This window comes from Chrysemys picta, chromosome 13 (genome assembly GCF_011386835.1).
Source record: "Chrysemys picta bellii isolate R12L10 chromosome 13, ASM1138683v2, whole genome shotgun sequence".
NCBI classification, from domain to species: Eukaryota; Metazoa; Chordata; order Testudines; family Emydidae; genus Chrysemys; species Chrysemys picta.
This window is the reverse complement of record NC_088803.1, coordinates 46982752-47005051: the sequence shown is the minus strand read 5'-3', so window position 1 is coordinate 47005051 and position 22300 is coordinate 46982752. Positions and strand designations below refer to the sequence as shown.

The following is a 22300-nucleotide window of genomic DNA, read 5'->3' as shown; positions in this document are numbered from 1 at the left end:
TTTTAAGACAAGAGGATAGTTCAGTCTCCATGACACGGAAACTGCCAGTAAGTGGGCCAATTAGAGCCAACGGAGGTTGCACACCACAATTTAAAAATCCTTCACATACTGGAAATCTTCACACTTACCTAGCCCGCCCGGTTCCATGGTAAATTAAAAGGCTGCCTTTAAGCAATTATGGTCAGAGAAATGAACATTGATCGTGATTGTGGCTCATGACAATTACCCTGGAACATAAGGAAGACTGATAATAGCTTTTTTCCCCTTGGCCATCACGGATGATTTATACCCAGTTCAGTCCTGATAACTGTTCATAATTATGAACTGCATTAAAGAAGCCAAGTGCCAAAGCTCTTAGAATTATGCTACAGGTCTGATACAAATCATTTCTGATTAGCTATCTTGTCTATAATGTTGGGCATAATGTGTTTAAAAAAATCAGATGAAGAAGCAGGGAAGTTTGAAACTGTACACGGTCCTCATTAGTGCACAGGATTCCAAATGTCCTCCGGATTGCCTGCCCCATTTACCATTTAGCCTTGTTATGGTCCAGTTCTTCCTGACTGCAGATGGCACACTTGGCAGCTCAAAGACAAAGGGCCCAACATTTGGATCGATGTCAGCATCTGCGGCTGTTATGTTGATGACATTCAGGTTTGGCTTTTCACAGATCTGTGCCTCCTTTGGCAGAAGCTCAGGAGCGTTATCATTGATGTCAATTAGATATATCTGCAGAGTGCCAGTGCCACTTGCTGGGGGGATACCTGAACGGGAGAGGCAGATTCAAACGAGTAATGACAAATACAGCACAAGAAGTGGCATGCACAACGACGCTAGCGTCCACGCCCTTGGAAAACCTTACAGCCCCATGTACTAAAGCACGGATGAGGCCTGAAGGATTTTTTTTTTGTTTCCCCCTTAGATTCCTAGCGATTTCCTTGTCCCTGTGTGACATCTTGCAAGAGGTATCATTAAAATCTGCCAAGTTCTCATGAAAAATGCTGTTTTGTTCCACTGAGTAAAACGGAGCTGTTCCATGATTTAACACTAGACCCCATGTTACACAATTCCCACGTTAATTGTGTAGTTACAGTGTGTCCCCATCATACTGGGCAGGCAAGTCATTCAGTAAGAGGGAGGAAGAGTTAACAAGAAGGGAGGAGTTCTTAAGGCAAGACATTTGGTATTAACATGATAGCTAGTAATTAGTTGGTAGGAGAACAAAAATTAGCCAAAGTTCAGGGTCCAGGTCTCATTTTCTCCAAAGCCCTGAAGTTTGGAGACAGTCAAATAAATGGTTCCAGATTTGGCTCAGTTCTCTAGAGAAGGGCTGAAACTGCAGTGGTTTCATTCTGCATAACCTGGTGGGTTAGGTTTTAGTTTTTCTAAACCATACCTAGGATCTGCGTCTCATTTTATTCAACCCCCAAACCAGTAGGAGGGTGGGGTTGAATAATTTTTACTAATTTCTGTTTGGGAGGAAAGAGCGGGAGGGCTGAAGCAAGATGGCGGGGTGGGGGGAGGGGAATAAGAAAGACGATGTGGGGTCAAGGATGAAAAGAAGTGTAACGCACTGGTCAGGATGTGTACGTGTCCCCCTCTCTGTCCAGTGCACAGATGATATGGCTTTTAGGCACAGTCTCTCTGAGTGCCAGACGCTGGGACTGGACAACAGGGGATGGATCACTTGATATTGCCCTGTTCTGCTCATTCCCTTTGAAGCATCTGGTACTGGCCACTGGTGGGAGACAGGATACTGGACTAGATGGGCTACTGTCTGACCTAATATGGCCAGTCTTATGTTTTTAGTTCAAGCTGGAGAGACACCAGTGTTTAGGTCTGAAGTCCTTGGTTCAATCCCCCGTGTGTTGGTCCAGATGGTCACTGTCACAAAAACACATTATGATTCTACCTGAACCATGCAAAAATAGATAGTCCCACTAAATATATCCTCCTCCTTTTCAATTCTAAACCTTGTTCCAAGTAGCAGGGGTGCTGTGCCTCTCCCTGACACAGAGGTCCCAGTCCTGCAATCCTTACTCAGATGAGTAGTCGCATTGACTTCAGTTGAACTATTTGCCTGAGTAAGGCTCCGTCATGTAAAGTTATCTGGATCAGGCTCTTAGTTTTTGTTTTACTTTTTAAGATTAAAAGCTGTCACTGTCCTGTGAAATCCTCTGCAAAGGTCTGGTTCTTCTGCTTTCCTAGCCCTGCATGCTTCAATAACCGTCCCTCTAGCAAGAAAAACAGCTAGTTTTCTTTTAAATGGTTCAGTGTTTTTCATTTCCCCCCACCCCTGAACTGCAGGCGGTTTTGTTCCAGGCCTCTGCACTACTTATTTTCTCAAACAGCTCTGCCTCAGTAATTTTTTTTAAGCTTATATTTTCAATTCATAGTCCCTTCTTCCTAGTGCTGGCATAAAACAAACTAAAAAAACACCACTTTTTCCATCATTCCATGATGCTTTCTGTTTGTTTGGGACTTCTCTATCAAACAAGTTTAGGACTTCTTCTGTCAAACAAGGACTTGCTCCTTGTTTGTTTTTGCTGACTGTGGGGTCTCAAAGACCCTGGTGGAGCCCTGAAAATCCTTCTCCCATGATTCCTTCATTCTCCCTCCCAACCTTTTATCACAGACACCATCCTTTCACCCTGGAGCTCTGCATAGATCTTCCTTTAGAACAAACACCCTTAATCAGCCCTGGAGTTTGCTGCAGAGAGATGCAAAGCCCATGGGGCTACTAAGGCTGTACATGCAACAGAGTCATTGTTAGTATCGTCTGTGGAAAAGCGCAGGTGATTTTTCCTGTTTACATGATGCCCAGAATATCTTTAGGACTGACTACAGACTCTACATGTGCTTCTGCACCTTTAGGGACACGTTTTTAAAGGGTCTTTAAAATAAGCTTCCGAAACTAGGAGGCAGTAATGCAGACGTGACTGAAATAATCTGCATTGGCACATGCAAAACAGAAACTTTCAAGTGCATGCACAAATGCTGATTTATGCATGCAAGTGGGTGTCTCTGTGCCCATTTACTCATTCAGCTGGTTCTTGATGTCCCTGAAGTGCATTCAGGAGCAACCCCAGGAGAGATTAAAACAGTCATAATAACGATTTAAAACAATTTATAGAAATTCCCTTTACCAAACAGATAGTTTCAAATGGTTTCAGCTACTCTAGGGGAAAGGGCAGGGAGGTGTTGATGTCCTAAAAGGATCATGGGGCTGAATCCTCAGCTGGTGTAAATCAAAACAGCTCATTTTACTTCAGTGGAGAATCTGGCTCCTTGGCTTGATCTGAGAGTTAAAATAGAAATGAGCTCGTATGGAAAAGATCTAAACGCAAGAGTAGAGGTGACAACTCTACATCTAGCCACAGTGCGAGTGACAACTGTCTTTTCCTTTTCCTTGTAATGGGCGCTCTGGAAGGCCTGCTCTAGCTAACAGCATTGGAAAAGCCTGCTCAACACAGGCAGCAGCTTCTGGAGTGAATACAAATTGTGATGCTTCCCCATTATCACTTCATTGTACCTTTGGAGGGATTTTCTAGAGTTTGCATAGATCTGCTGCCTGGTGGGTCTTCTCCATTCAGGAGAGGACAAATGCCTTTAAAGTGCCCTCCTATGTACAAGGACGTTTCCCTGGGGCCTTGTAACACTGAGCTGACAAATACTGGCGGAAACAAATTAAACTGAATTTATGTGACCTGGTGCTGGGGAACCATCCACCCCCTCTTTATCACTGTGTAATGGCAGACAACCCAAGAGGACCCCCCATAGAAGCACCTGAAACTAGATGGAGCAGAGGGGAGGCTGAAAAGGGAAACAACTTGAAATAAAACCATTACACTGATTATGATTTTTTTAAATAGAAGCTGCACTTTTTGCTCCTGTGTGAACAGCTCCTTATTGTAGTTCAGGGAGAAATCATGTCCAAAGAGTGGAACAGCTTATTAATCACATACAGAAAATATTCAAAAGGATTTAACAAAACAGAATGTTGTTTCTTCCTTCAGGGAAGGAAAAAAACCCCAAACCTGCTTTGATAAGTATGTGATGACACAGCACATGGAACTTAGGAAGAAATTTGAAAGGAGTCAATTAACCTAGACAAAACTTTCGCCCTTACCCTAAGCACTCAAAACAGCATTTTAAATAAGGGGGTGTTGTATATGCATTTTGATGGCTGCACTAGAACAGCAACAGATTATTTTTTCAAAATAAAGGAATTAATTCAGATTTTAGCTCATGGAGTTGCTGAATAATGGCTCAAGAGAAGAGAGAAGGTGGGGAGCTGAAGCCTGAAGAACTCCCTCCCAGTCAACTTTTAAAGGGGGGTGTCTGCGGCGGGACAGGAAAGGCAAAATCATTTTGGTTCAGCAGCCCCAGCGAATCTGCTGATGGGGGTCGGAGAGATATCAGAGCCACAAATTCTAACCTGGTATTTTAAAGCATGGGATGGGTCCAGGCATAAATTCACAATAGTACTTAGGCACCTAAACCCCAGACTTAGGTGCCTACGTCCCGGTTTTAGGTTCCACCTAAGATTTTGCAGTAAAAAGTTCCCTAGGCAGCTATGTTTTGAGACTGCTGCCTCCCACTAGGCACCCCGGCACCTATCTCCCCACCTAAGCCCCAAAGCAATTCACAAACCAAAGGAAGACAGGCATACATCACCTAACTCATGTGTGGGGCCCAGTCTGATAGGCATGGTCAGAGGCCACATGTACATCTGCCCAGGCAAGTTCACACAAAGCTGCCAGAGATAGGGGTTCCCCCATAACTTTTAGCCCAGGGTATGCACCTGGAAGGTTGTGATCCCTAGTTCAAGTCCCCCCTCCAGCTGATGAAGAGAAAGGATTTGAACAGGGTTCTGCCATCTCTCAAGGGAGCACCATAGCCATAGGGCTATGGGGTATTCTGAGGTGAGATCCCATCTGTCTTCCCTGTTGAAGCTGTTACACTGGACACTTAACAACTCAATGGAGCAGGGGGACTGGATCGGGGGGTCTCCCACATCCTGGGTGAGTGCTCTAACCACCGGCTACAGAGTCCTGCTCATGTGTGTGCGCTCTCTCTTTCCCTCACCCAAATAACTAAGTGGTTATCCACAGTGGAGCAGGTTACAGAACCATTTGTGGCAGAGAGAGAGAAATACCTGTAGCCTGGTGACTAGGGCACTCAACCAGGATGCAGGAGACCCAGGAGAGTACCCTAACCACTGGGCTAAAAGTTATGAGGGAGCTCCTCCTTCCCTTTCCCCACCCCCAACCCTCTGGCTTCTTGAAAAAAGAAGCCTAACCCCAAAGACGGTTCACAGCAGAGCATGGCTAGCAGAACATCAGAACGGCCATACTGGGTCAGACCAAAGGTCCACCTAGGCCAGTATCCTGTCTTCCAACAGTGGACAATGCCAGGTGTCCCAGAGGGAATGAACAGAACAGGTAATCATCAAGTGATCCATCCCCTGTCGCCCATTCCCAGCTTCTGGCAAACAGAGGCTAGGGACACCATGCCTGCCCATCTTGGCTAATAGCCATTGATGGACCTATCCTCCATGAACTCATCTAGTTCTTTTTTGAACCCTGTTATAGTCTTGGCCTTCACAACATCCTCTGGCAAGAAGTTCCACAGGTTGACTGTGCATTGTGTGAAAAAATACTTCCTTTTGTTTGTTTTAAATCTGCTGCCTATTAATTTCATTTGGTAACCCCTAGTTCTTGTGTTATGAGAAAGAGTAAATAACACTTCCTTATTTACTTTCTCCACACCAGTCATGATTTTATAGACCTCTATTATATCCCCCTTTAATCGTTTCTTTTCCAAGCTGAAAAGTCCCAGTCTTATTAATCTCTCCTCATATGGCAGTCGTTCCAGACCCCTAATCATTTTTGGTGTCCTTTTCTGAACCTTTTCCAGTTCCAATACATCTTTTTTGAGATGGGGCAACTGCATCTGCACGCAGTATTCAAGATGTGGGCATACAATGGATTTATATAGAGGCAATATGATATTTTCTGTCTTATCTATCCCTTTCTTAATTATTCCCAACATTCTGTTCGCTTTTTTGACTGCCGCTGAACATTGAGTGGATGATTTCAGATAAATATCCACAAGGACTCCAAGATCTCTTTCTTGAGTGGTAACAGCTAATTTAGATCCCATCATTTTATATGTATAGCTGGGATTATGTTTTCCAAAGTGCATTACTTTGCATTTATCAACATTGAATTTCATCTGCCATTTTATTGTCCAGTCACCCAGTTTTGTGAGATCCTTTTGTAGCTCTTCACAGTCTGCTTGGGACTTAACAATCTTGAGTAGTTTTGTATTGTCTGCAAATTTTGCTACTTCACTGTTTACCCCTTTTTCCAGATCATTTATCAATATGTTGAATAGGAATGATCCCAGTATAGACCACTGGGGGACAACACTATTTACCTCTCTCCGTTCTGAAAACTGACCATTTATTCTTACCCTTTGTTTCATATCTTTTAACCAGTCCACAATCCATGAGAGGACCTTCCCTCTTATCCCATGACAGCTTACTTTTCTTACAAGCCTTTGGTGAGAGACCTTGTCAAAGGCTTTCTGAAATTCTAAGTACACTATATTCCCTGGATCCCTCTTATCCACATGTTTGTTGGCCCCCTTAAAGAATTCTAGTAGATTGGTGAGGCATGATTTGTCTTTACCAAAACCATGTTGACTCTTCCCCAACAAATTATGTTCATCTATATGTCTTACCAGTCCTATGTCCTATAGTTTTAACCAGTTTGCGCAGTACTGAAGTCAGGCTTACCAGCCTGTAATTGCCTGGATCACCTCTGGAGCCCTTTTTAAAAATTGGTGTCACATTAGCCATTCTCCAGTCATTTGGTACAGAAGCTGATTTAAACAATAGGTTACAAACTACAGTTAGTAGTTCTGCAATTTCACATTTGAATTCCTTCAGAACTCTTGGGTGAAAAGCATCTGGTCCTGGTGACTTATTATTGTTTAGTTTATCAATTTGCTCCAAAACCTCCATTAATGACACCTCAATCTGGGACAGTTCCTCAGATTTGTCACCTAAAAAGAATGGCTCAGGTTTGGGAATCTCCCTAACAGCCTCAGCCGTGAAGACTGATGCAAAGAATTAATTTCATTTCTCCGCAATGGCCTTATCGTCCTTGAGTGCTCCTTTAGCACCTCGATCGTCCAGTGGCCCTGCTGGTTGTTTAGCAGCTTCCTGCTTCTGATGTACTTTATTTTTTGCCATTACTTTTTGAGTCTTTGGCTAGCTGGTCTTCAAATTCTTTTTTGGCCTTCCTAATTATATTTATTTATAATTATATATACTTCATTTGCCAGAGTTTATGCTCCTTTCTATTTTCCTCACTAGGATTTAACTTCCACTTTTTAAAGGATGCTTTTTTGCCTCTCACTGCTTCTTTTACTTTATTGTTTAGCTACGGTGGCACTTTTTTGGTTCTCTTACTTTTTTTTAATGTGGGGTATACATTTAAGTTGAGCCTCTATTATGGTGTCTTTAAAAAGTTTCCATGCAGCTTGCAGGGATTTTACTTTTGGCACTGTACCTTTTGATTTCTGTTTAACTAACTTCCTTCCTGCTCTTAGACTCCGAACTCTGGGAGACGGGTAGACTTAGCACACCCTCCTCTGGTCAGCATCACCCACTGTCTATCTTAGGCGGCTCCCAGCCTAGCGTGCTGGCTTCTGTGAATCACAGTCTAATGCACCTATCTCTCCCCCTTTCATTGTACAGGGTGCTTGGGTGCCCGAATCAGGCTTTGTGAATCACAGTGTGTTCCTGTGATTTTCTAGGCGTCTAAAAGTGAGGCTCATCCTTGCAACAGCTCAATACTTTTGTGAATCTAGCCCCCAGACGCTGGAATGGGCATCCATAAAGGCTGCTCCAAATCTAAAGGAATAATAAATTAAATAACAATGTGGCAGTGTCTGGGTGTAGTTCCAAACATAGCCACCTTCGCTTATTTCTGGCCTCTCCTTGGAACTAGGAGAGATGAAGGTCAGCAGAATTTAATCACTTGAGTTTGCATTGGGTCAGGATACCGGGGTTGACACCACTAATTTCATTAAAAGTGCTGTGCTATCTTTAATGACTACAAGAGTTCAGGACCTCAGCCTGACATCTCAAGAAGATGACTAGAGGTGTTAACTGTCCACGTCATATTGAATAGTCTCTTGCAACACGTGATAACTCCTTAACTGTTCCACCTTGTATTTAGCTGTGAGTCACGCTCTGAGTACCTTTCCCAGACCTGAAGAAGAGCTCTGTGTAAGCTTGAAAGCTCGTCTCTTGCATTAACAGAAGTTGGCCCAATAAAAGATATTACCTCCCCCACCTTATCTCTCTAATCCCAGGAAGAAGCATTGTACTGGTCACTAAGCACTAAAGCACACTAGGTACTATGGTGATGACTGGGCACTTTAGAAATGTAGATAGAGAGAGAGAGAGATCAGATCAGATGAGACAGACAGTTTTAAGAAAGTTATAGCATCTTAACATTAAAACAGGTCAGTTTCTTTTTAATACCATCCCCTCTGTCCCCTCAAATTGTTTCTGATTTCCTGATGGAACGTTTCCTACATGTTCTCAGCTGCGGATTTTGGATGATAATGAAGATTGCTGTGTTTTGCAGCACATGGAGCTCAGACCCCTTTGGTATTTCCTTAGATATAGGCTACACTGCTACACAGAACTTCCCAAATCAATTTTCCATTTGCCCTCACTTTCCCTTAATAACACTCTCTGAATGTTGTGCACATTTAATTTACTCCAGCAATTTCCTGTCCCACTTTCACATTTTTAACCATAAAACCTGGGAAAAAGATAACTTCTACTGACAACTCTGTCAGGGCATCATTCCTGTTAATGCATCACATTAGAGTCTTATTGAAGCATGAACAATGGGAAGCTTGAGCCCACCGTTGTCAGCCGCCAAGAACGTGGCCTCATAGACATTATTCTTAATGTAGACTGACTCTCGATCAAGGACAGCAGCCGTAGTGATCTGACCGTTTGTGGCATTAATGTTCAGCCAGTTTGCAGGATCTGACAGCTTGGAGTATCTACAGAGAAAGGAAATAAATACATGGCAGTCTTTTCAGTGACATGTCCTTAATACGGCTTGAAATAAGGGTTTTTTGGACTCCTGACCCCTGTTTTGAAGGAGCTTTGGATAACTGGTTTTGTTGACAAACAAAACGCTAATTGAGGGTCTATTGCTGGTCATTTTTTTGACCTCTGCAATTATTCAATTTTCCCATTTCCTTCCCATTAAAGGTTCTGCCTTCTGCTAAGTGCCACTTATGCTCCAGCTTCCTGCTACAGGCAACAAGCCTATTCTACAGCAAGTTGCTAATAAAGATAAAAGGGCCCTTGTTAGAGTACGAAATGGTCACTACATTCATGTGTTTGTTCCTCAAGAGCTCAGACTAAAGGAGAGATTATTTCCCCATTTCCTACTCCTGCCCTCCTACAATATAGATTGCTCCAAAACTCTGGATATACCTCCCTGTCCACCCCGCACCCCATAAGGAATTAGCGCTGGAAGGACCGTATCTACAAGGTGGTACTCCTAACACTGACATCATTCTGGCCAATCAACATATTTTACATTAGAACCAGACGCAATTACCTCAGTGGTGTATGATGGGAACTCATGGCTGTATTCGTCATGAGGCCAAACTGAAGCAATTTTAGGTGTGCCATTTTGGAGTGTCTGCGGGGAGGTGTGTGTGTATATGTGTGCGCATGTATAGGGAATAGGATGACCAGATAGCAAGTGTGAAAAATCGGGACAAGGGGTGGGAGGTAATAGGAGCCTATATAGGAAAAAGCCCCAAATATCGGGACTGTCCCTATTAAATCGGGACATCTGGTCACCCTAGTAGGGAAACTGGAGAAGAATCTCAGACAGGGAGATGGATGGTCAGGTGAAGAGTGTTTAGCCAGTATGTGAGGACATGGTTAGCCGGTGCAGCTGTGCACTGGCTGTGGAGAGTAGAGCATCAGTGTAATGATGGGCAGGGAATTTGGGATGAGAACTCCTGGGGAGCCGGCTCTGTGAGAAGAAAGAGTTGCAATGGAAGTGCTGAAATTCCGTGACCTTAGTAGCATGCAGGACAAACGTTTAGAGCCTATGGAAGCGGATAGGGTCAATACAGTCCTGAGAACAAAGAGTAACACTTGCTGGCAATCACAGAAGGGAGTGTATTTTAGTAGTTAGTGCGCACGACTGGAAATTGGAAAATCTATTCCTGGCTCTGGCTCTGAGACACTGCATCTCCTTCGGCAAGTCACATAATTTCTCTGTGCCTTAGTTTGCCCATATATAAGATGGGGATAACAACACTTACCTATGTATCTCAGGGGTATTATGAGGCTTACTTAATTGCCTGCCAGTATACGGGCAAATGATCTAGCTAAAAATATCTAGCTAAACAACATGGTCGTACTAGATCCGAGAAGAGTATTAAAACAAATTCATTATTTTTCACTAGCTCAGTGGTGAAAGATTCACGGCAAAACCAGGAACCACGCAGGGGTCCCCTGAGTTCCTGATAGAATTGTAGTCTTGAAATTCGGACCAGGTGGTTCAGCACAGCTTCATCTGAGGCACATTTTCTGCAATCCCCAGGAGTGCTCTGTTAGGCCCAGAGGCCAGGCAGTCTCAGCTGGAGGGCCCCCAACTGTGGAATTTATTCCACCACGGGTGCTGGAACAATTTCTACAGTTGGGGGTGCTGAGAGCCATTGAACCAAACTGTAAACCCTGTATACGTGCAGCACCCCCCGCACCTGAAGTCCCAGCACCGATGTACTCTCCTTGCCAATCTATCATAGCTCAAGTTTGTTAGCATTCTACAGGGTTGGCTCTATAGAGCTTGGCACATTCCAGTCAAACCTTTTCCAAATGGCTCTAAACAGAGGCACTCTCTTTAATTTCTTTTAACATCTCTCTTCATTGCTCATGATTTCTACCGGGCTTACTTTTCTAGTGTTTGTGTTAAAATGAATGGTTGTTGCTATCTCTCATGTGTCCAGGAGCGGTAGAAAGGACCATATTTTATGTGATTGACATAAACAAACACACCTGGGCTTATTTTAGAGACAATTTGGGCTTATTGATGGTTTTTGCATCAACATCCTGCAAAACTCCATGGCTTTGGCTGAATTTCACTCTCAGGTTCTGGTGTGTTTGAAGTTGGAACTCAAAGTGAAAATTGAGCAGCCCGAGTCCAGTCTGGACTCAAACAACAATACATTGTCTGCACAAGCCCTTGCCAAGTGAAACTGTTACTTTGCCTGGAGCTATGTGCTTTAAGGTGATTGTTTTTTAATATCATTGTTGTCACTGTGCCCTTTCCTTGCTGAAAATGATCAGTGATCCGGCCTGCAAAGCTGCCTTTATGGATTCGTTTGTGGCTAAAGGAGATAATTTGAGATGTGACATAGGCTATGATCACTGACAAAAGCTGTGGCTTGTTGGGGGATGTTCTTAAGCCCGGATCTTTCCTTTGGGAAAATTATATTTAATAAAAGACTATAAAAGCCGCTTGCAAAGATATAGTGGCTGGATCCTGTTCTCAGTTAACTGAACACTGTTTAGGAGATTAGTGTATACATATGTATCTCCCATTCATTTCACTGCTTCGAATATTTACCCTCTAGCATTTTTTTTGTCTAACTCAGCAGTGCCAGCTGGGAAGACAAGACAAAAACAGACCAAAACATCATTTTGCATTGTTCACAAAAACTGCTGGGGGAAAGTCTCAACGGAGCCTAACAATATTTTGTAGCGTCTTGCAAAGCCATGGAGTCACTCTGCCCTGATGAAAGTGAGAGCTACACTTACATTTAAAAATAGTGTGTTGCTGGATCCGAATTTTCAATGAAATGTGTGTCCTGGGAATGCTATGAAGAACAGCTCCAGTAACTTGCTGTCGATATATAGAGAAGATCATGCAAGGTCCTATGTGTGCGCCAGGCAGTCAGAAGAATGGCTCAGCCCAGCCGGTCATTCTCCCCAAAACCGGAGAATGTTACAACTAGCAATTTTCATTCTGGATTACAGTCCAAACATCCACAGATCAGAGAGAGTATTTGATCAGAATGGGAACTGTTCACCTCTATGGACTTCAAAACTGGGTTTAGTGGGGAAGGGAGGGAAATGAAGACCCTTCAAAGCAGTGGTGGGCAACCTGCGGCCTGCATGCGGCCCATCAGGGTAATCTGATTGTGGGCCGCGAGACATTTTGCAGACGTTGACCATCCACAGACACTGCCGCCCGCAGCTCCCAGTGGCCGCGGTTCTCTGTTCCCGGCCAATGGGAGCTGCGGGAAGCAGCAGCCAGCATGTCCCTGAGGCCCACTGATTCCCGCAGCTCCCTTTGGCCGGGAACAGAGAACCGCTGCCACTGGGAACTGCGGGGGGCTGTGCATGTGGACGGTCAACATCAGCAAAATGTCTCGCGGCCCACAATCAGATGACCTTGATGGGACGCAGGTTGCCCACCACTGGCCGCGGTAACTGCATGATTCAAGCCTAACCATTTTAAAAGTCAGCCCCATAAAGTTCAGTGGAATTTGAACATGCATCTGGAAGGTGCCCAGGTGCTCCTGAAAGAGGGATGAAGGATGGTCTTGTGAATAATTCACTAGAATGGGACTCTGGAAAAGTAGATTTGGTTCCCAGCTTTGCCACGTTTTCTTTGTGACATTGGGCAAGTCACTTAGGGCTGGATTTTCAAAGGTATTTAGGCACCCAAAGATGCAGATAAGTGCTTTTGAAAATCCTGCCTATCTGCATCTTTAAGTGTCTAAATACCTTTGGAAATCTAGCCCTTAATCCTTCTGTGACACCTGTAAATTGGAATAATATTACTTCTTTCCACCTACCCTTTGCGTGTCTTGTCCATTTAGACTGTAAGCTCTTTGGGGCAGGGACTGTCTATGATCATGCATATGTACCTAGTATGGTGGGGCCTTGATCTGAGGAATAATAAATATGTTTTATACTGATAAAGGGACGTAGCTCCCCAAATGATGATTGATTTCAGTGGGGGTGGGTGAAGGCTCTCAGCATTGCTCAGAATTAGACCCTTTCTGAGATTCACTTATGTGATGCGGGGTCTGACAGTGTCTTACTTCACAAATAGCCCCATTCAGAATCTCACCCATTGGTATGGTCCTGAATATGAACGGCTAAGTGTGTTGAGAGCTTTGGATGGAGGGTGTTAGAGAAGTGCCAGGTATTATAATTAGGATAGTTTATGCAGTAGATTCTGATTGGTGCATACTGTTGCTTTGATTGTTCTGACTGATGCATGCCCCCAGCCTTCTATAGTCTAACTCTTGCTCTTGATTTTATACTCCCTCCTTTGTCCATCGGGTTTCCCACCTTACTGCTTGCTGCATGAAGCGATCGGGATCCACAGCGGAAAATGTTGTCAATGCCGTCCCCATGGGCACCCCTTCCTCCAGCCTGATCAACTTGTGGTTCGTTGGAAAATAGGGTGCCTCATTGATATCCGTGACTGAAATGGTGACTCCTGCTGTAGACTGGAAGGACATCTGGATTCCGCTTGCTAGTGGAGCTTGGTTTGACACCATCACGGTCAGCATGAAAGCCCTGTTCATTTCGTAATCGACAGCCTACAACAAACAAGCACACAAGATAACCCCAGGTGAAGAATAAATCCCACCGGCTGGTGGAAATCTGGAAGATTTAGAATGGGGTCAATACCATAGGTCACTGTGTAATCTAATTTCCGGGTGTAGGGCCAGGTTCTGCTGTCAGCTGCCAAGGTGTAAATCCAAAGTAATAACCACTTCAGCAAACAAAGTTACTCCAGATTCACACCTGTGAAAATGAGGTCAGAATTTGGCCCTTAGATTTCTGGGAAGTAAGAAAAAGGATAAAAAAATCAGAAAGACCAGGAAAGATTTTCTCTACGTTTTGGTCAGGTGCTAAGTATTTTCCAGAAGGGAAGGAGACTGACTTTAGGGCCAAATCTACACTAGCAGTAGTTTGCCAGTGTTTAACTAACCCAGTATCAGGGGCGCTGGAACAGAGGGGGCCCTGCCCCCCCCACTTTTTACCAGTGATAAGGGCAAGTGACGAGGGGGGGGAAGAGGGCAGAAAGGAGCGAGTGGGGGGCAGAGTCTTAGGGGTAAGAAGCGGCATGGGAGTAGGGCCTTGAGGAGGAGTGGTGCAGGGGCGGGGCGTCGGGGGGAATGGGTGGTGTGAGGGTGGGGAGAGGAAGAAGTGGTGGCGCCTGAGGGTGGCGCGGGGCCACGGTTCGGGCGCCTCTGTCCCCCGCCCCACTTTTAAGATGCTTCCGCCGCTCCTGCCCAGTATACTATACTGACAAGGGGCTCCTAGTGTGGATGCAGCTTTTGTCACCATAGCTGACTCCAGTCCCCCCGAGCAAAATAATCGATACCAGCAAAAGTGAAGTTTTGCTGGTATAACTGTGTCTAGACTAGGGGCTTCTGCGGGCACAGCTCTGTCGGTCAGGGATCACACCTCCTCCCACCCCTGTCCGACAGAACTATGCTACTAGACGTTCGTAGCGTAGACCTGGCCTGCCGTAGCATTCAGATTTCAGCAACCGCTCCCACCAAGGGCAGCTATAAAAGCAACAAGCGTAGCCATGTTCAAAGGAATTAGACAGGTACTTAACAGAGTTATTAGCATTTAAAGCTGCTGGCTAAGTAACTGGGTCAGACTCAGTGGACTCCTGAGCCTGTAGCGTTCCTAGTTTCCTCTCAAGTAAGATTGTACGTGAAGGTTGGGTCGCAAGGTACTAAAGCTGGTTCGGTAAATCATCCTGGCTCCCACTGGCGCCTTTGAAAGCTGGTCGCGCATGATGCTTTACGGTTACTCACACATTTCCAAAGGTACGTTTTGCCAGTGGGTGGCTGTAGATCTCATTTCAACATACAGAAAAGGAGAGCGTCTCTTAGAAGCGAGAGGGAATAAAAAAGCTTTACCTGGCAGAACTGATTGAACTGCAGAGTAATAATAATCTCTATACCGTCCCTTGTAATTATTATGAGGGTAGCTTCTAATCATACGCCAGGGAGGCTTGAGTTATGCAGGATCACACCTCTGCCCATTAAAACACGCTTTGCCATAATTTATTAATTTAGAAGTATATTAATTCCCTCTAATATGTCTTCTAATGTGATGACTATTGACTGGCTCTAGAGGCTGAGTGCTAGCGTCTCAGCTGGTGTAAACTGGCGAAACTCTAATGACTTCAGTAGAGTATTACTGATTTGCACCAGCTGAGGGTCTGTCCCCTATGTTCCATGTAAGAAACAGGAATGCCAGGGCTGAATTCAAACCATGGAAAGGCTGGTCTGAGGCTAATGGCCACAAGGGAAAAAACAAATTCCACGGAGGAAAAATGGCAAAAGGTAAAATATTGGAATCTGTGTTTGACTGAAGTGCTTGTGCAGGGTTCCCATTACTAAATGATTTCTTGACAGGCAGGTCCAACACTTACTTAATAAATAAAAGGAACTCACACAGACTGATACCCAGAACACCCACCAGCACTGGCGCAGGGACTTATGCTGCTTTCAAAAAAGGAGGCACATTAAAACTTCTTACTTCAACACTATTTGAAGCCTTGGAACTGTTCAGCTAATGTGTTTCCAGCTCCGAACTCTCCTTCTAGTCTCCTTAATTCATATTCATTAATACTTCATTTTCCTCTGCACTTGCCTTTTGCTAAATATATCAAACTAAAAAAAATTATTTATACACATTCAACCCACCGTTCTGTGGGCTGTAGCTCATCAGATGAAGACGGGGCCCATAAAGCAGAAGACACTACATTGATATGCTACGGGAAGCAGAGATTTGTTAATGAATTCAGAGTTGTGGCCTGGCTCTTGGTTCCAAGGGAACTAGTTCAAATCTGTCTGTTCTCATCCTTCAAGCCCTTGCCAAGGATTCCTGAGCATCCCTTTTAGAACCTTCTTCCCTACAAGGCTCAGTATTGTAGCCAAAACTTCCTTAGCCTGGGCTGGAGAGGATGCCTTCAGAATGTGACAATGATCAGACTTGATCCGCTATCAGTGCTGACACTAGAGGCCACTATCAGTTCTCTCTAATATTTCTTCCACTGTGCTGAGAATTTACTGATTCTGTACTGTGTTCCACACCCTTTGCACAAAGGGAGTGGAGACCGACTGCCAAATCCTAAGCCTCCGCTGGAACGAGGGAGTCCTCAGCAGATGCACACTGGTGTAGCTGGTTCTTATGCCTCTCTCCCTGTGGCCCTCTTCCCCAACTGAGGGGTGCACTGGGGCTGGAGGGAGTTGTTCAGGGGCAGAGAGAGGTGGGCAGGGGGAGTGGCTGGACTGCGATACACTCTGGTAATCCCCAGCTGGTAGATGGTCCCTTGAGGATCAAGTTAGAACAGCCTCCAATCTGCACCTGAGGTTGGTCAGAGAATCAGAGGGGTGCAACTGGCTTCCTGACAGCCCTCTCAGTCTCCTGGCTTAGCAGAGAATCTGGCTTTGCTTGTTTTAGGTATGCAAAGGGAATGCTAGGCCCGAATTCAAACCATAGAAACACTGAGGCCAGTGGAGAAAATTCCATAGGGGGGAAAAATGGTGAAATATGGGCTCTGTATCTGACTGAAGTGCTTGTGCTAATCTTCCCATTGCTAAAGAAGTCCATAGCAGTCAGGACCATTTCAGCCCTACACAGACTTAATACAGCACATTCCCTGGACAGCATCCATCAGGGAGACTCTTATAGAGCCCTGACTTCGACTTCGAGCTGACCCTCTGTGAAGAAACCCAATGGTGCAAACGCTGTCTGCCCTTGCCCAGGGCTGCATACCCACCGGGATGGCAAGCTACCCTGCCTGAACGGAGGTCAATCCAGTTTTCAGTATAATAGCTGCGTGTAAACGGAATAATCCGCTACTCTTGATATTAACCTCAAACTTTATTTCATTTCTGTGTGTCTCTGGGGTACCATATGGTTTATCTGAGCGTATGGATGGCAAATGGGTATGCAATGGGTGAGCATTAATCACATGTGACGGGACAAACCTCATCGTGGTTTGTTCCTCCAGTTCTCAATTCTTCACACTGGGCTAACACTTTCCATCTTCATGTCACTGAAAATGCTACATATTGATTAGCCAACAGCAGGAGCAATAGCCCAGAAATATGTAACATCTTGGATGAGAATATGTCTCAGGCAGAATCTGATTCCTCATGTATTTCTTTTATTATATATATGTGTGCATGAGAAAGAGATGTATGTGTATTCATATGATATATTACACACATACACAAACACAATAAAAGAACATTATTTAAGATTGCAAAGTCAAACACTCAAAAGACAGGTTTCAGAGTAGCAGCCGTGTTAGTCTGTATCCGCAAAAAGAACAGGAGTACTTGTGGCACCTTAAATTTGTTAGTCTCTAAGGTGCCACAAGTACTCCTACTCAAAAGACAGGAAATTCCAGAATTAAGGTTGCCTGTGCAACCTTAATTTAGCCCCCTTGTGTGTCTGCATTATCACAGTCTTTAATTACATGATCACATAATATTTCCACCACAGGACCTCTGTCTCTGTCAGCGAACAGGACTGATAGTGGTCAATTAATGAGCAGCTATTGAATAATTTTTTTCTCCTCCTTGTTCAAACCTTGCTCTGAAGACAGAATTATTAATTTCATCAGAGGCTTTTCTATGGCAGTTGTCAGTATAGCTTGAGTGCTTCACAAATATTAATGAATGTATTTTCACAACACCCTCGTGAAAGGAGGGGGTATTATTATCTACATTTTGCATATGGGGAACTAAATCACAGAGGAGTAAAGTCAAAAGTATTCACCGATTTTGGGTGCCCAATTTGAGCTGCCTAGGACCTGTTTTTTCAGAGGACTTAGCATTATATAGCACTTCACACATTTAAAGCACACCTCCCATTGACTTCAGCTGCTGCTGCAAGTGCTCAATACTTCTGCAAAAAAAAATCAGGGTCTCAAGTTGGGTGCCCAGAAAGTGAGTAATGCACAATTAGAATCCACCTGTGAAACGTTTGGTTTAGGTGACTTGCCCTGCATTACATAGGAACTCTGTGGCTGAGACAGGGATAAAATCCAGTTCTCCAGGCTAGAATTCAACTGTCTTAACCACGAGACAATTTTCTTCTCTACAAAACCCCAATGCATCCACAGAGCATGCAGGTCCATCTTGTGCAGTGAATGAGGCAGGGGTCCTGTGGGAAAATAGTAGGTGATCATGTAATTAAAAAACAACCACAACACATACACACAGGGGTGGGGTGTGACGTAAGGTTGCACAGGCAACTTTAATTCAGGCATTTCTTAACTTCTAAGTGCTTGACTTTGCAGCATTAATGATTTTTTAATGTAGGATTTTATGTGTAATTTCCTAGGTTTTTAAAAAAGCAAACTGAAAAAAACTCTCAACATTCCATCACTTTGCCAGTGAGTTTCATGGATATTTGTTGACAGCAGAAGAAAGTGAGAGTCTGGGATCTACTGTTCCATTCCAGGTTCTGGAAGGGACTGTTCTGTAGCAGGCATCTTCTGCCAATTCCTCCCCTGAGCATAACCCCTTCTGCCTCATCCTCTCCAACCTGTCCTTGTCCCAGCTCTTTTCCACCCCTGGTTTCTCATCCTAGTCCCATTCTTCTCACCTAGCCAGTCTGAGTCTCCACTCCTCAAACTTCTCCTCCCAATCCCAATCTCCTCACCCAGTATATCCTCGTTTCACCCCACTGTCCCCAGACAGTGCTAGTTCCTTTCCTCCCAGTTTCTCATCTGATCTGTCTCTTCCCCCAAGCCTGGCCTTCAGTTGCCTCCCTTCTGCTCACATTCCCCATCCTTGCTGGCTCCCAGTCCCAATCCCCCTTCCTAGCCAATCTCATTGTCATCCCTTCACTCCCTGCATTTTTGTCCAAGTCTCTTTGCCCTGCCAGTTCCAGTTCTCTCTCCGAACCCTAGCTCCTCATTGGATATATCTCCCTCCCCCCCCGACATCCCACCCCCTTCTCTCTGCCCCCAGCTCTCAGTCTGAGTCTCCTTGCCCAGCCAGTCCCAATCTTCCACCCCACCCCAACTCCCATTTCCAGTTTCTGCCCTCCAGCCCTTTGGGCTCCTTGTCCCAGTCTGCTTCCCCGCCCAGGTCCAGCTCTTGTTCCCTCTGCATTTCAAGCAGGTAGCTTCCTACTCCACGTTGCCTGGGCTCAGCTGTAGGTTACTGAGAGCACAGGAGAGATAGGCTTCCTGCTCTCAGTTCAGGTATATGGACCTGGACAGGGCACAGACCATAGCAGCCCAGAGCTGACATTGCAGGGAAAGTCCTGCCCAGTCCCAGGGCCCAGTGCAGATGGAATCTGATAGGAATTTAGCTTCTAATAGCCAAGAAGTCCATATGCATGTGCAAACTGCAATTTTTCAGAGATTTATAATGTGGCCAAATTTGGACAGATTTTCATGGGGATAACAAAAGGCACATCCCTCTTATAAAGGCCAGTCCTCTGCCAAATTTCAAGTCCCTTCTCCAAAGCATGGGGGTGCTACAACTATTCAAAAAAAAAACAAAAACAAAAAACCACCCCACAAAAAAGAAAACAAAAACCCAGCCCACCCACCCCACATTTTTAATATTGGCAAAACAATGTATTTTTCCCAAGCCTTTTTCTCAGAAATGGCTGAACTGTTTTGGCTGAAATTTTCCAAAAAAATTTAGCCTGAGGCAGACATCCAGCATGGAAAATGTCAGCCTCTCAGACTTGGCAAAGTTATAAGCAACTGAAAACAGGGTCTTCTAATGGGAGCTATTGGGCAACCTTAATAATAGATACTGCTACCAGTCCTGCCTATAATATATTTACATTTCTCTTTGTGAGCTAGAATTAACAGCATATGAATATAGTAAATGATATTCACATTAGAACCTCCTTTATCCCCGAAGTTCTCTTATCCAAAACTGGGTTATGTCACCAGACATTCATTAGTTAGATTATGAACTTCCACACTTACCTCAAATTTGTGAGAGTGACTCCTACACCCCCTCACCCATTTGGTTAAACAGCATTCAGTTCTTTTCTAGTCCAGTGCAACACATAACAGCCCCGGTTTGGGGTTGCACCCATGTAACCACAGGCAGAATTAATCCAAGCATATATTCTTTAACTCTCTATAACACTTATGATACCCAGGGCCAAATGTCCCAAAGCACAAGCAATTTATGTGCATCTTATTTGCACATGCACAACGATCAATGCTTCACATCAGGAATTTGAACATGCACAAATGTATGTGCACAGACAAACCTGACTTGCATGTGATTTGGGTGTTGAACCTGAGCACTTTTGCATGCATACTTACATTTTAATCCTACAGAAAAACACAAATGAAGATCAGCATACATGCCAATGAGAAACAAATCATACACACGCTACTATTATATGTGCCAGACTAGGGTACTTATGGGGCTACCCTGTTACCTGCCACCTGGGATGTTTCTCCTTCACTTTGCCACACCACCTTGGTTGTATTAAATCAAGAAATCATTTTCAGTCTTAACCTCTCATTTGCATGACAACTGCTTGCCACCACAAAAGTGGTTCTGCACCCGCTGCGTGTACACCAGTTGGGATCTATATATGAGGGGTGCGCCCACTTTTGCAGGCACTATCCGCTGTGTGCACAAAATTTGAGGCTGTCCACAAATATGGCTCTGACATCTTGTCTTGGGACGCATAGCTCAGCCCTCCTATGAGCACAGTGGCTCAAGTTACCTAGGCACAGCTGGTTAAAACAGAGAGCTTACGATGTGTCCTTCTCTTCTCAACATACTTGTAACTGAAGGGAACACATTTGCTTTATGCTATTGTTATGCCAAGAGTGAGATCATTAACGGAAGTATCTCCATGCAGAGTACATAATACCGCATTAGTGAGCTGGCTGCACGGGGCATCCACAGCTGCTCTTGGAGATCATGTTCAGACTCTGCTGTGTCTCTACTGAGGGGGAAGTTACTCTCTCTCCATTTACAAGGCTTGCAGTGGAGAAAAGGGCCTTGCACCCTCACAGGAATGATAATGAAAAGCAAAAATGAAACTGTATCCTTTGGTGATCAGACTGGAAGGGCACAGGTGGTTTTGCTGAGAGCTGGTTAAATGCTGCAGAAACAGCCTTCACAGACATTCATTTGAGTTCTGACTAGCTGTTTGGTTTGAACAGCTTTATTAGGGTTACCATACATCCGGATTTTCCTGGACATGTCCGGCTTTTTGGTCCTCAAATCCCCGTCCGGGGGGAATTGCCAAAAAGTCGGACATGTCCGGGAAAATAGGGAGGGAGGGGTCGTGGGGCTTGGGTCCGGGCTGGAGCTGCTGGGGCTGTAGCTGGAGCCGCTGGGGCCAGCGGGTGCTCGGCTGCCGGCCGGCGCCGCTCGCTCTGCCAGGGCCGGGACTGGGGCCAGGGCTGGGCTGGAGCCGCTCGGCCGGAACCGTGGCCCGAGCTGAGCCAGCCGGAGCCACTGGGACCGGGGCTGCTCGGCCGCCGGCCGGTGCCGCTCGCCCAGGGCCGGGGCCGGCGCCCCAGGGCCCGAGCTGAGCCGGGCCAGAGATGCTGGGGCCAGAGCCTCTTGGCCGGGGCTGGCTGCCAGAGGGAGCCGCTCGGCTGGGGCGGGGGCCAGACTGGGCCGCGCCTCCTTGCGCCCCCCGCCCCCGCCCTGGGGAGTTGGGGCAGGGGCGGGGGTTGGGCCGGGGCCCCCTGGAGTGTCCTCTTTTTGGACACTTAAAATATGGTAACCCTAAGCTTTATGCCTCTTTCGGTTTGTGAACATGCACAAAGACATGTTTGGGGCAGACGAGTGTGCGTCACAAGAATACACCTATTGCATTATATTTGTTACTTCCTGTAGGCTAGGATGTGAACTCTTTTACAGTTAGTCCCATAGGTGCCGACTCCATGGTGTTGGAGCAGCCACGAAAAAAAATAGTGGGTGCTCAGCACCCATTGGTGGGGCCCCGCTGATCAGCTCCTCCCCCGCTCAGCACCTCCCGCCCACTGCTGATCAGCTGTTTAGCTGGAGATGCTGGGGGGAAGGGCGAGGAGCAGGGTTAGGAAGAGGTGCAGTGAGGGCGGGGTGTACTCAGGGGAGGGGGTGGTTTAAAAAGTTTCACTGGTCCAGGGAGTAGAAACAATGTAATGTGACCTAGATAACCTAGATAACCACTCAGATGCCGTAG

At 45.4% G+C, this 22300-nt stretch overlaps 1 protein-coding gene across 3 annotated transcripts in view; it reads right to left on the bottom strand.

The window, feature by feature from the left end:
• CDH4 (cadherin 4) overlaps positions 1 to 22300 on the bottom strand; it is a 653967-nt gene that overhangs the window by 19595 nt on the left and 612072 nt on the right. For all 3 annotated transcript variants that reach the window (XR_002887781.3, XM_005302930.4, XM_008178578.4), the window contains exons 10-12: positions 13430 to 13683; positions 8954 to 9096; positions 531 to 764 (exon numbers count right to left, since the gene is read on the bottom strand). Coding sequence is in view for 2 of the 3 variants with exons in the window: in XM_005302930.4 (XP_005302987.2) it covers positions 531 to 764; positions 8954 to 9096; positions 13430 to 13683 (631 nt within the window). In the remaining variant the exon portion in view is untranslated. The remainder of the gene's footprint in view (positions 1 to 530; positions 765 to 8953; positions 9097 to 13429; positions 13684 to 22300) is intronic.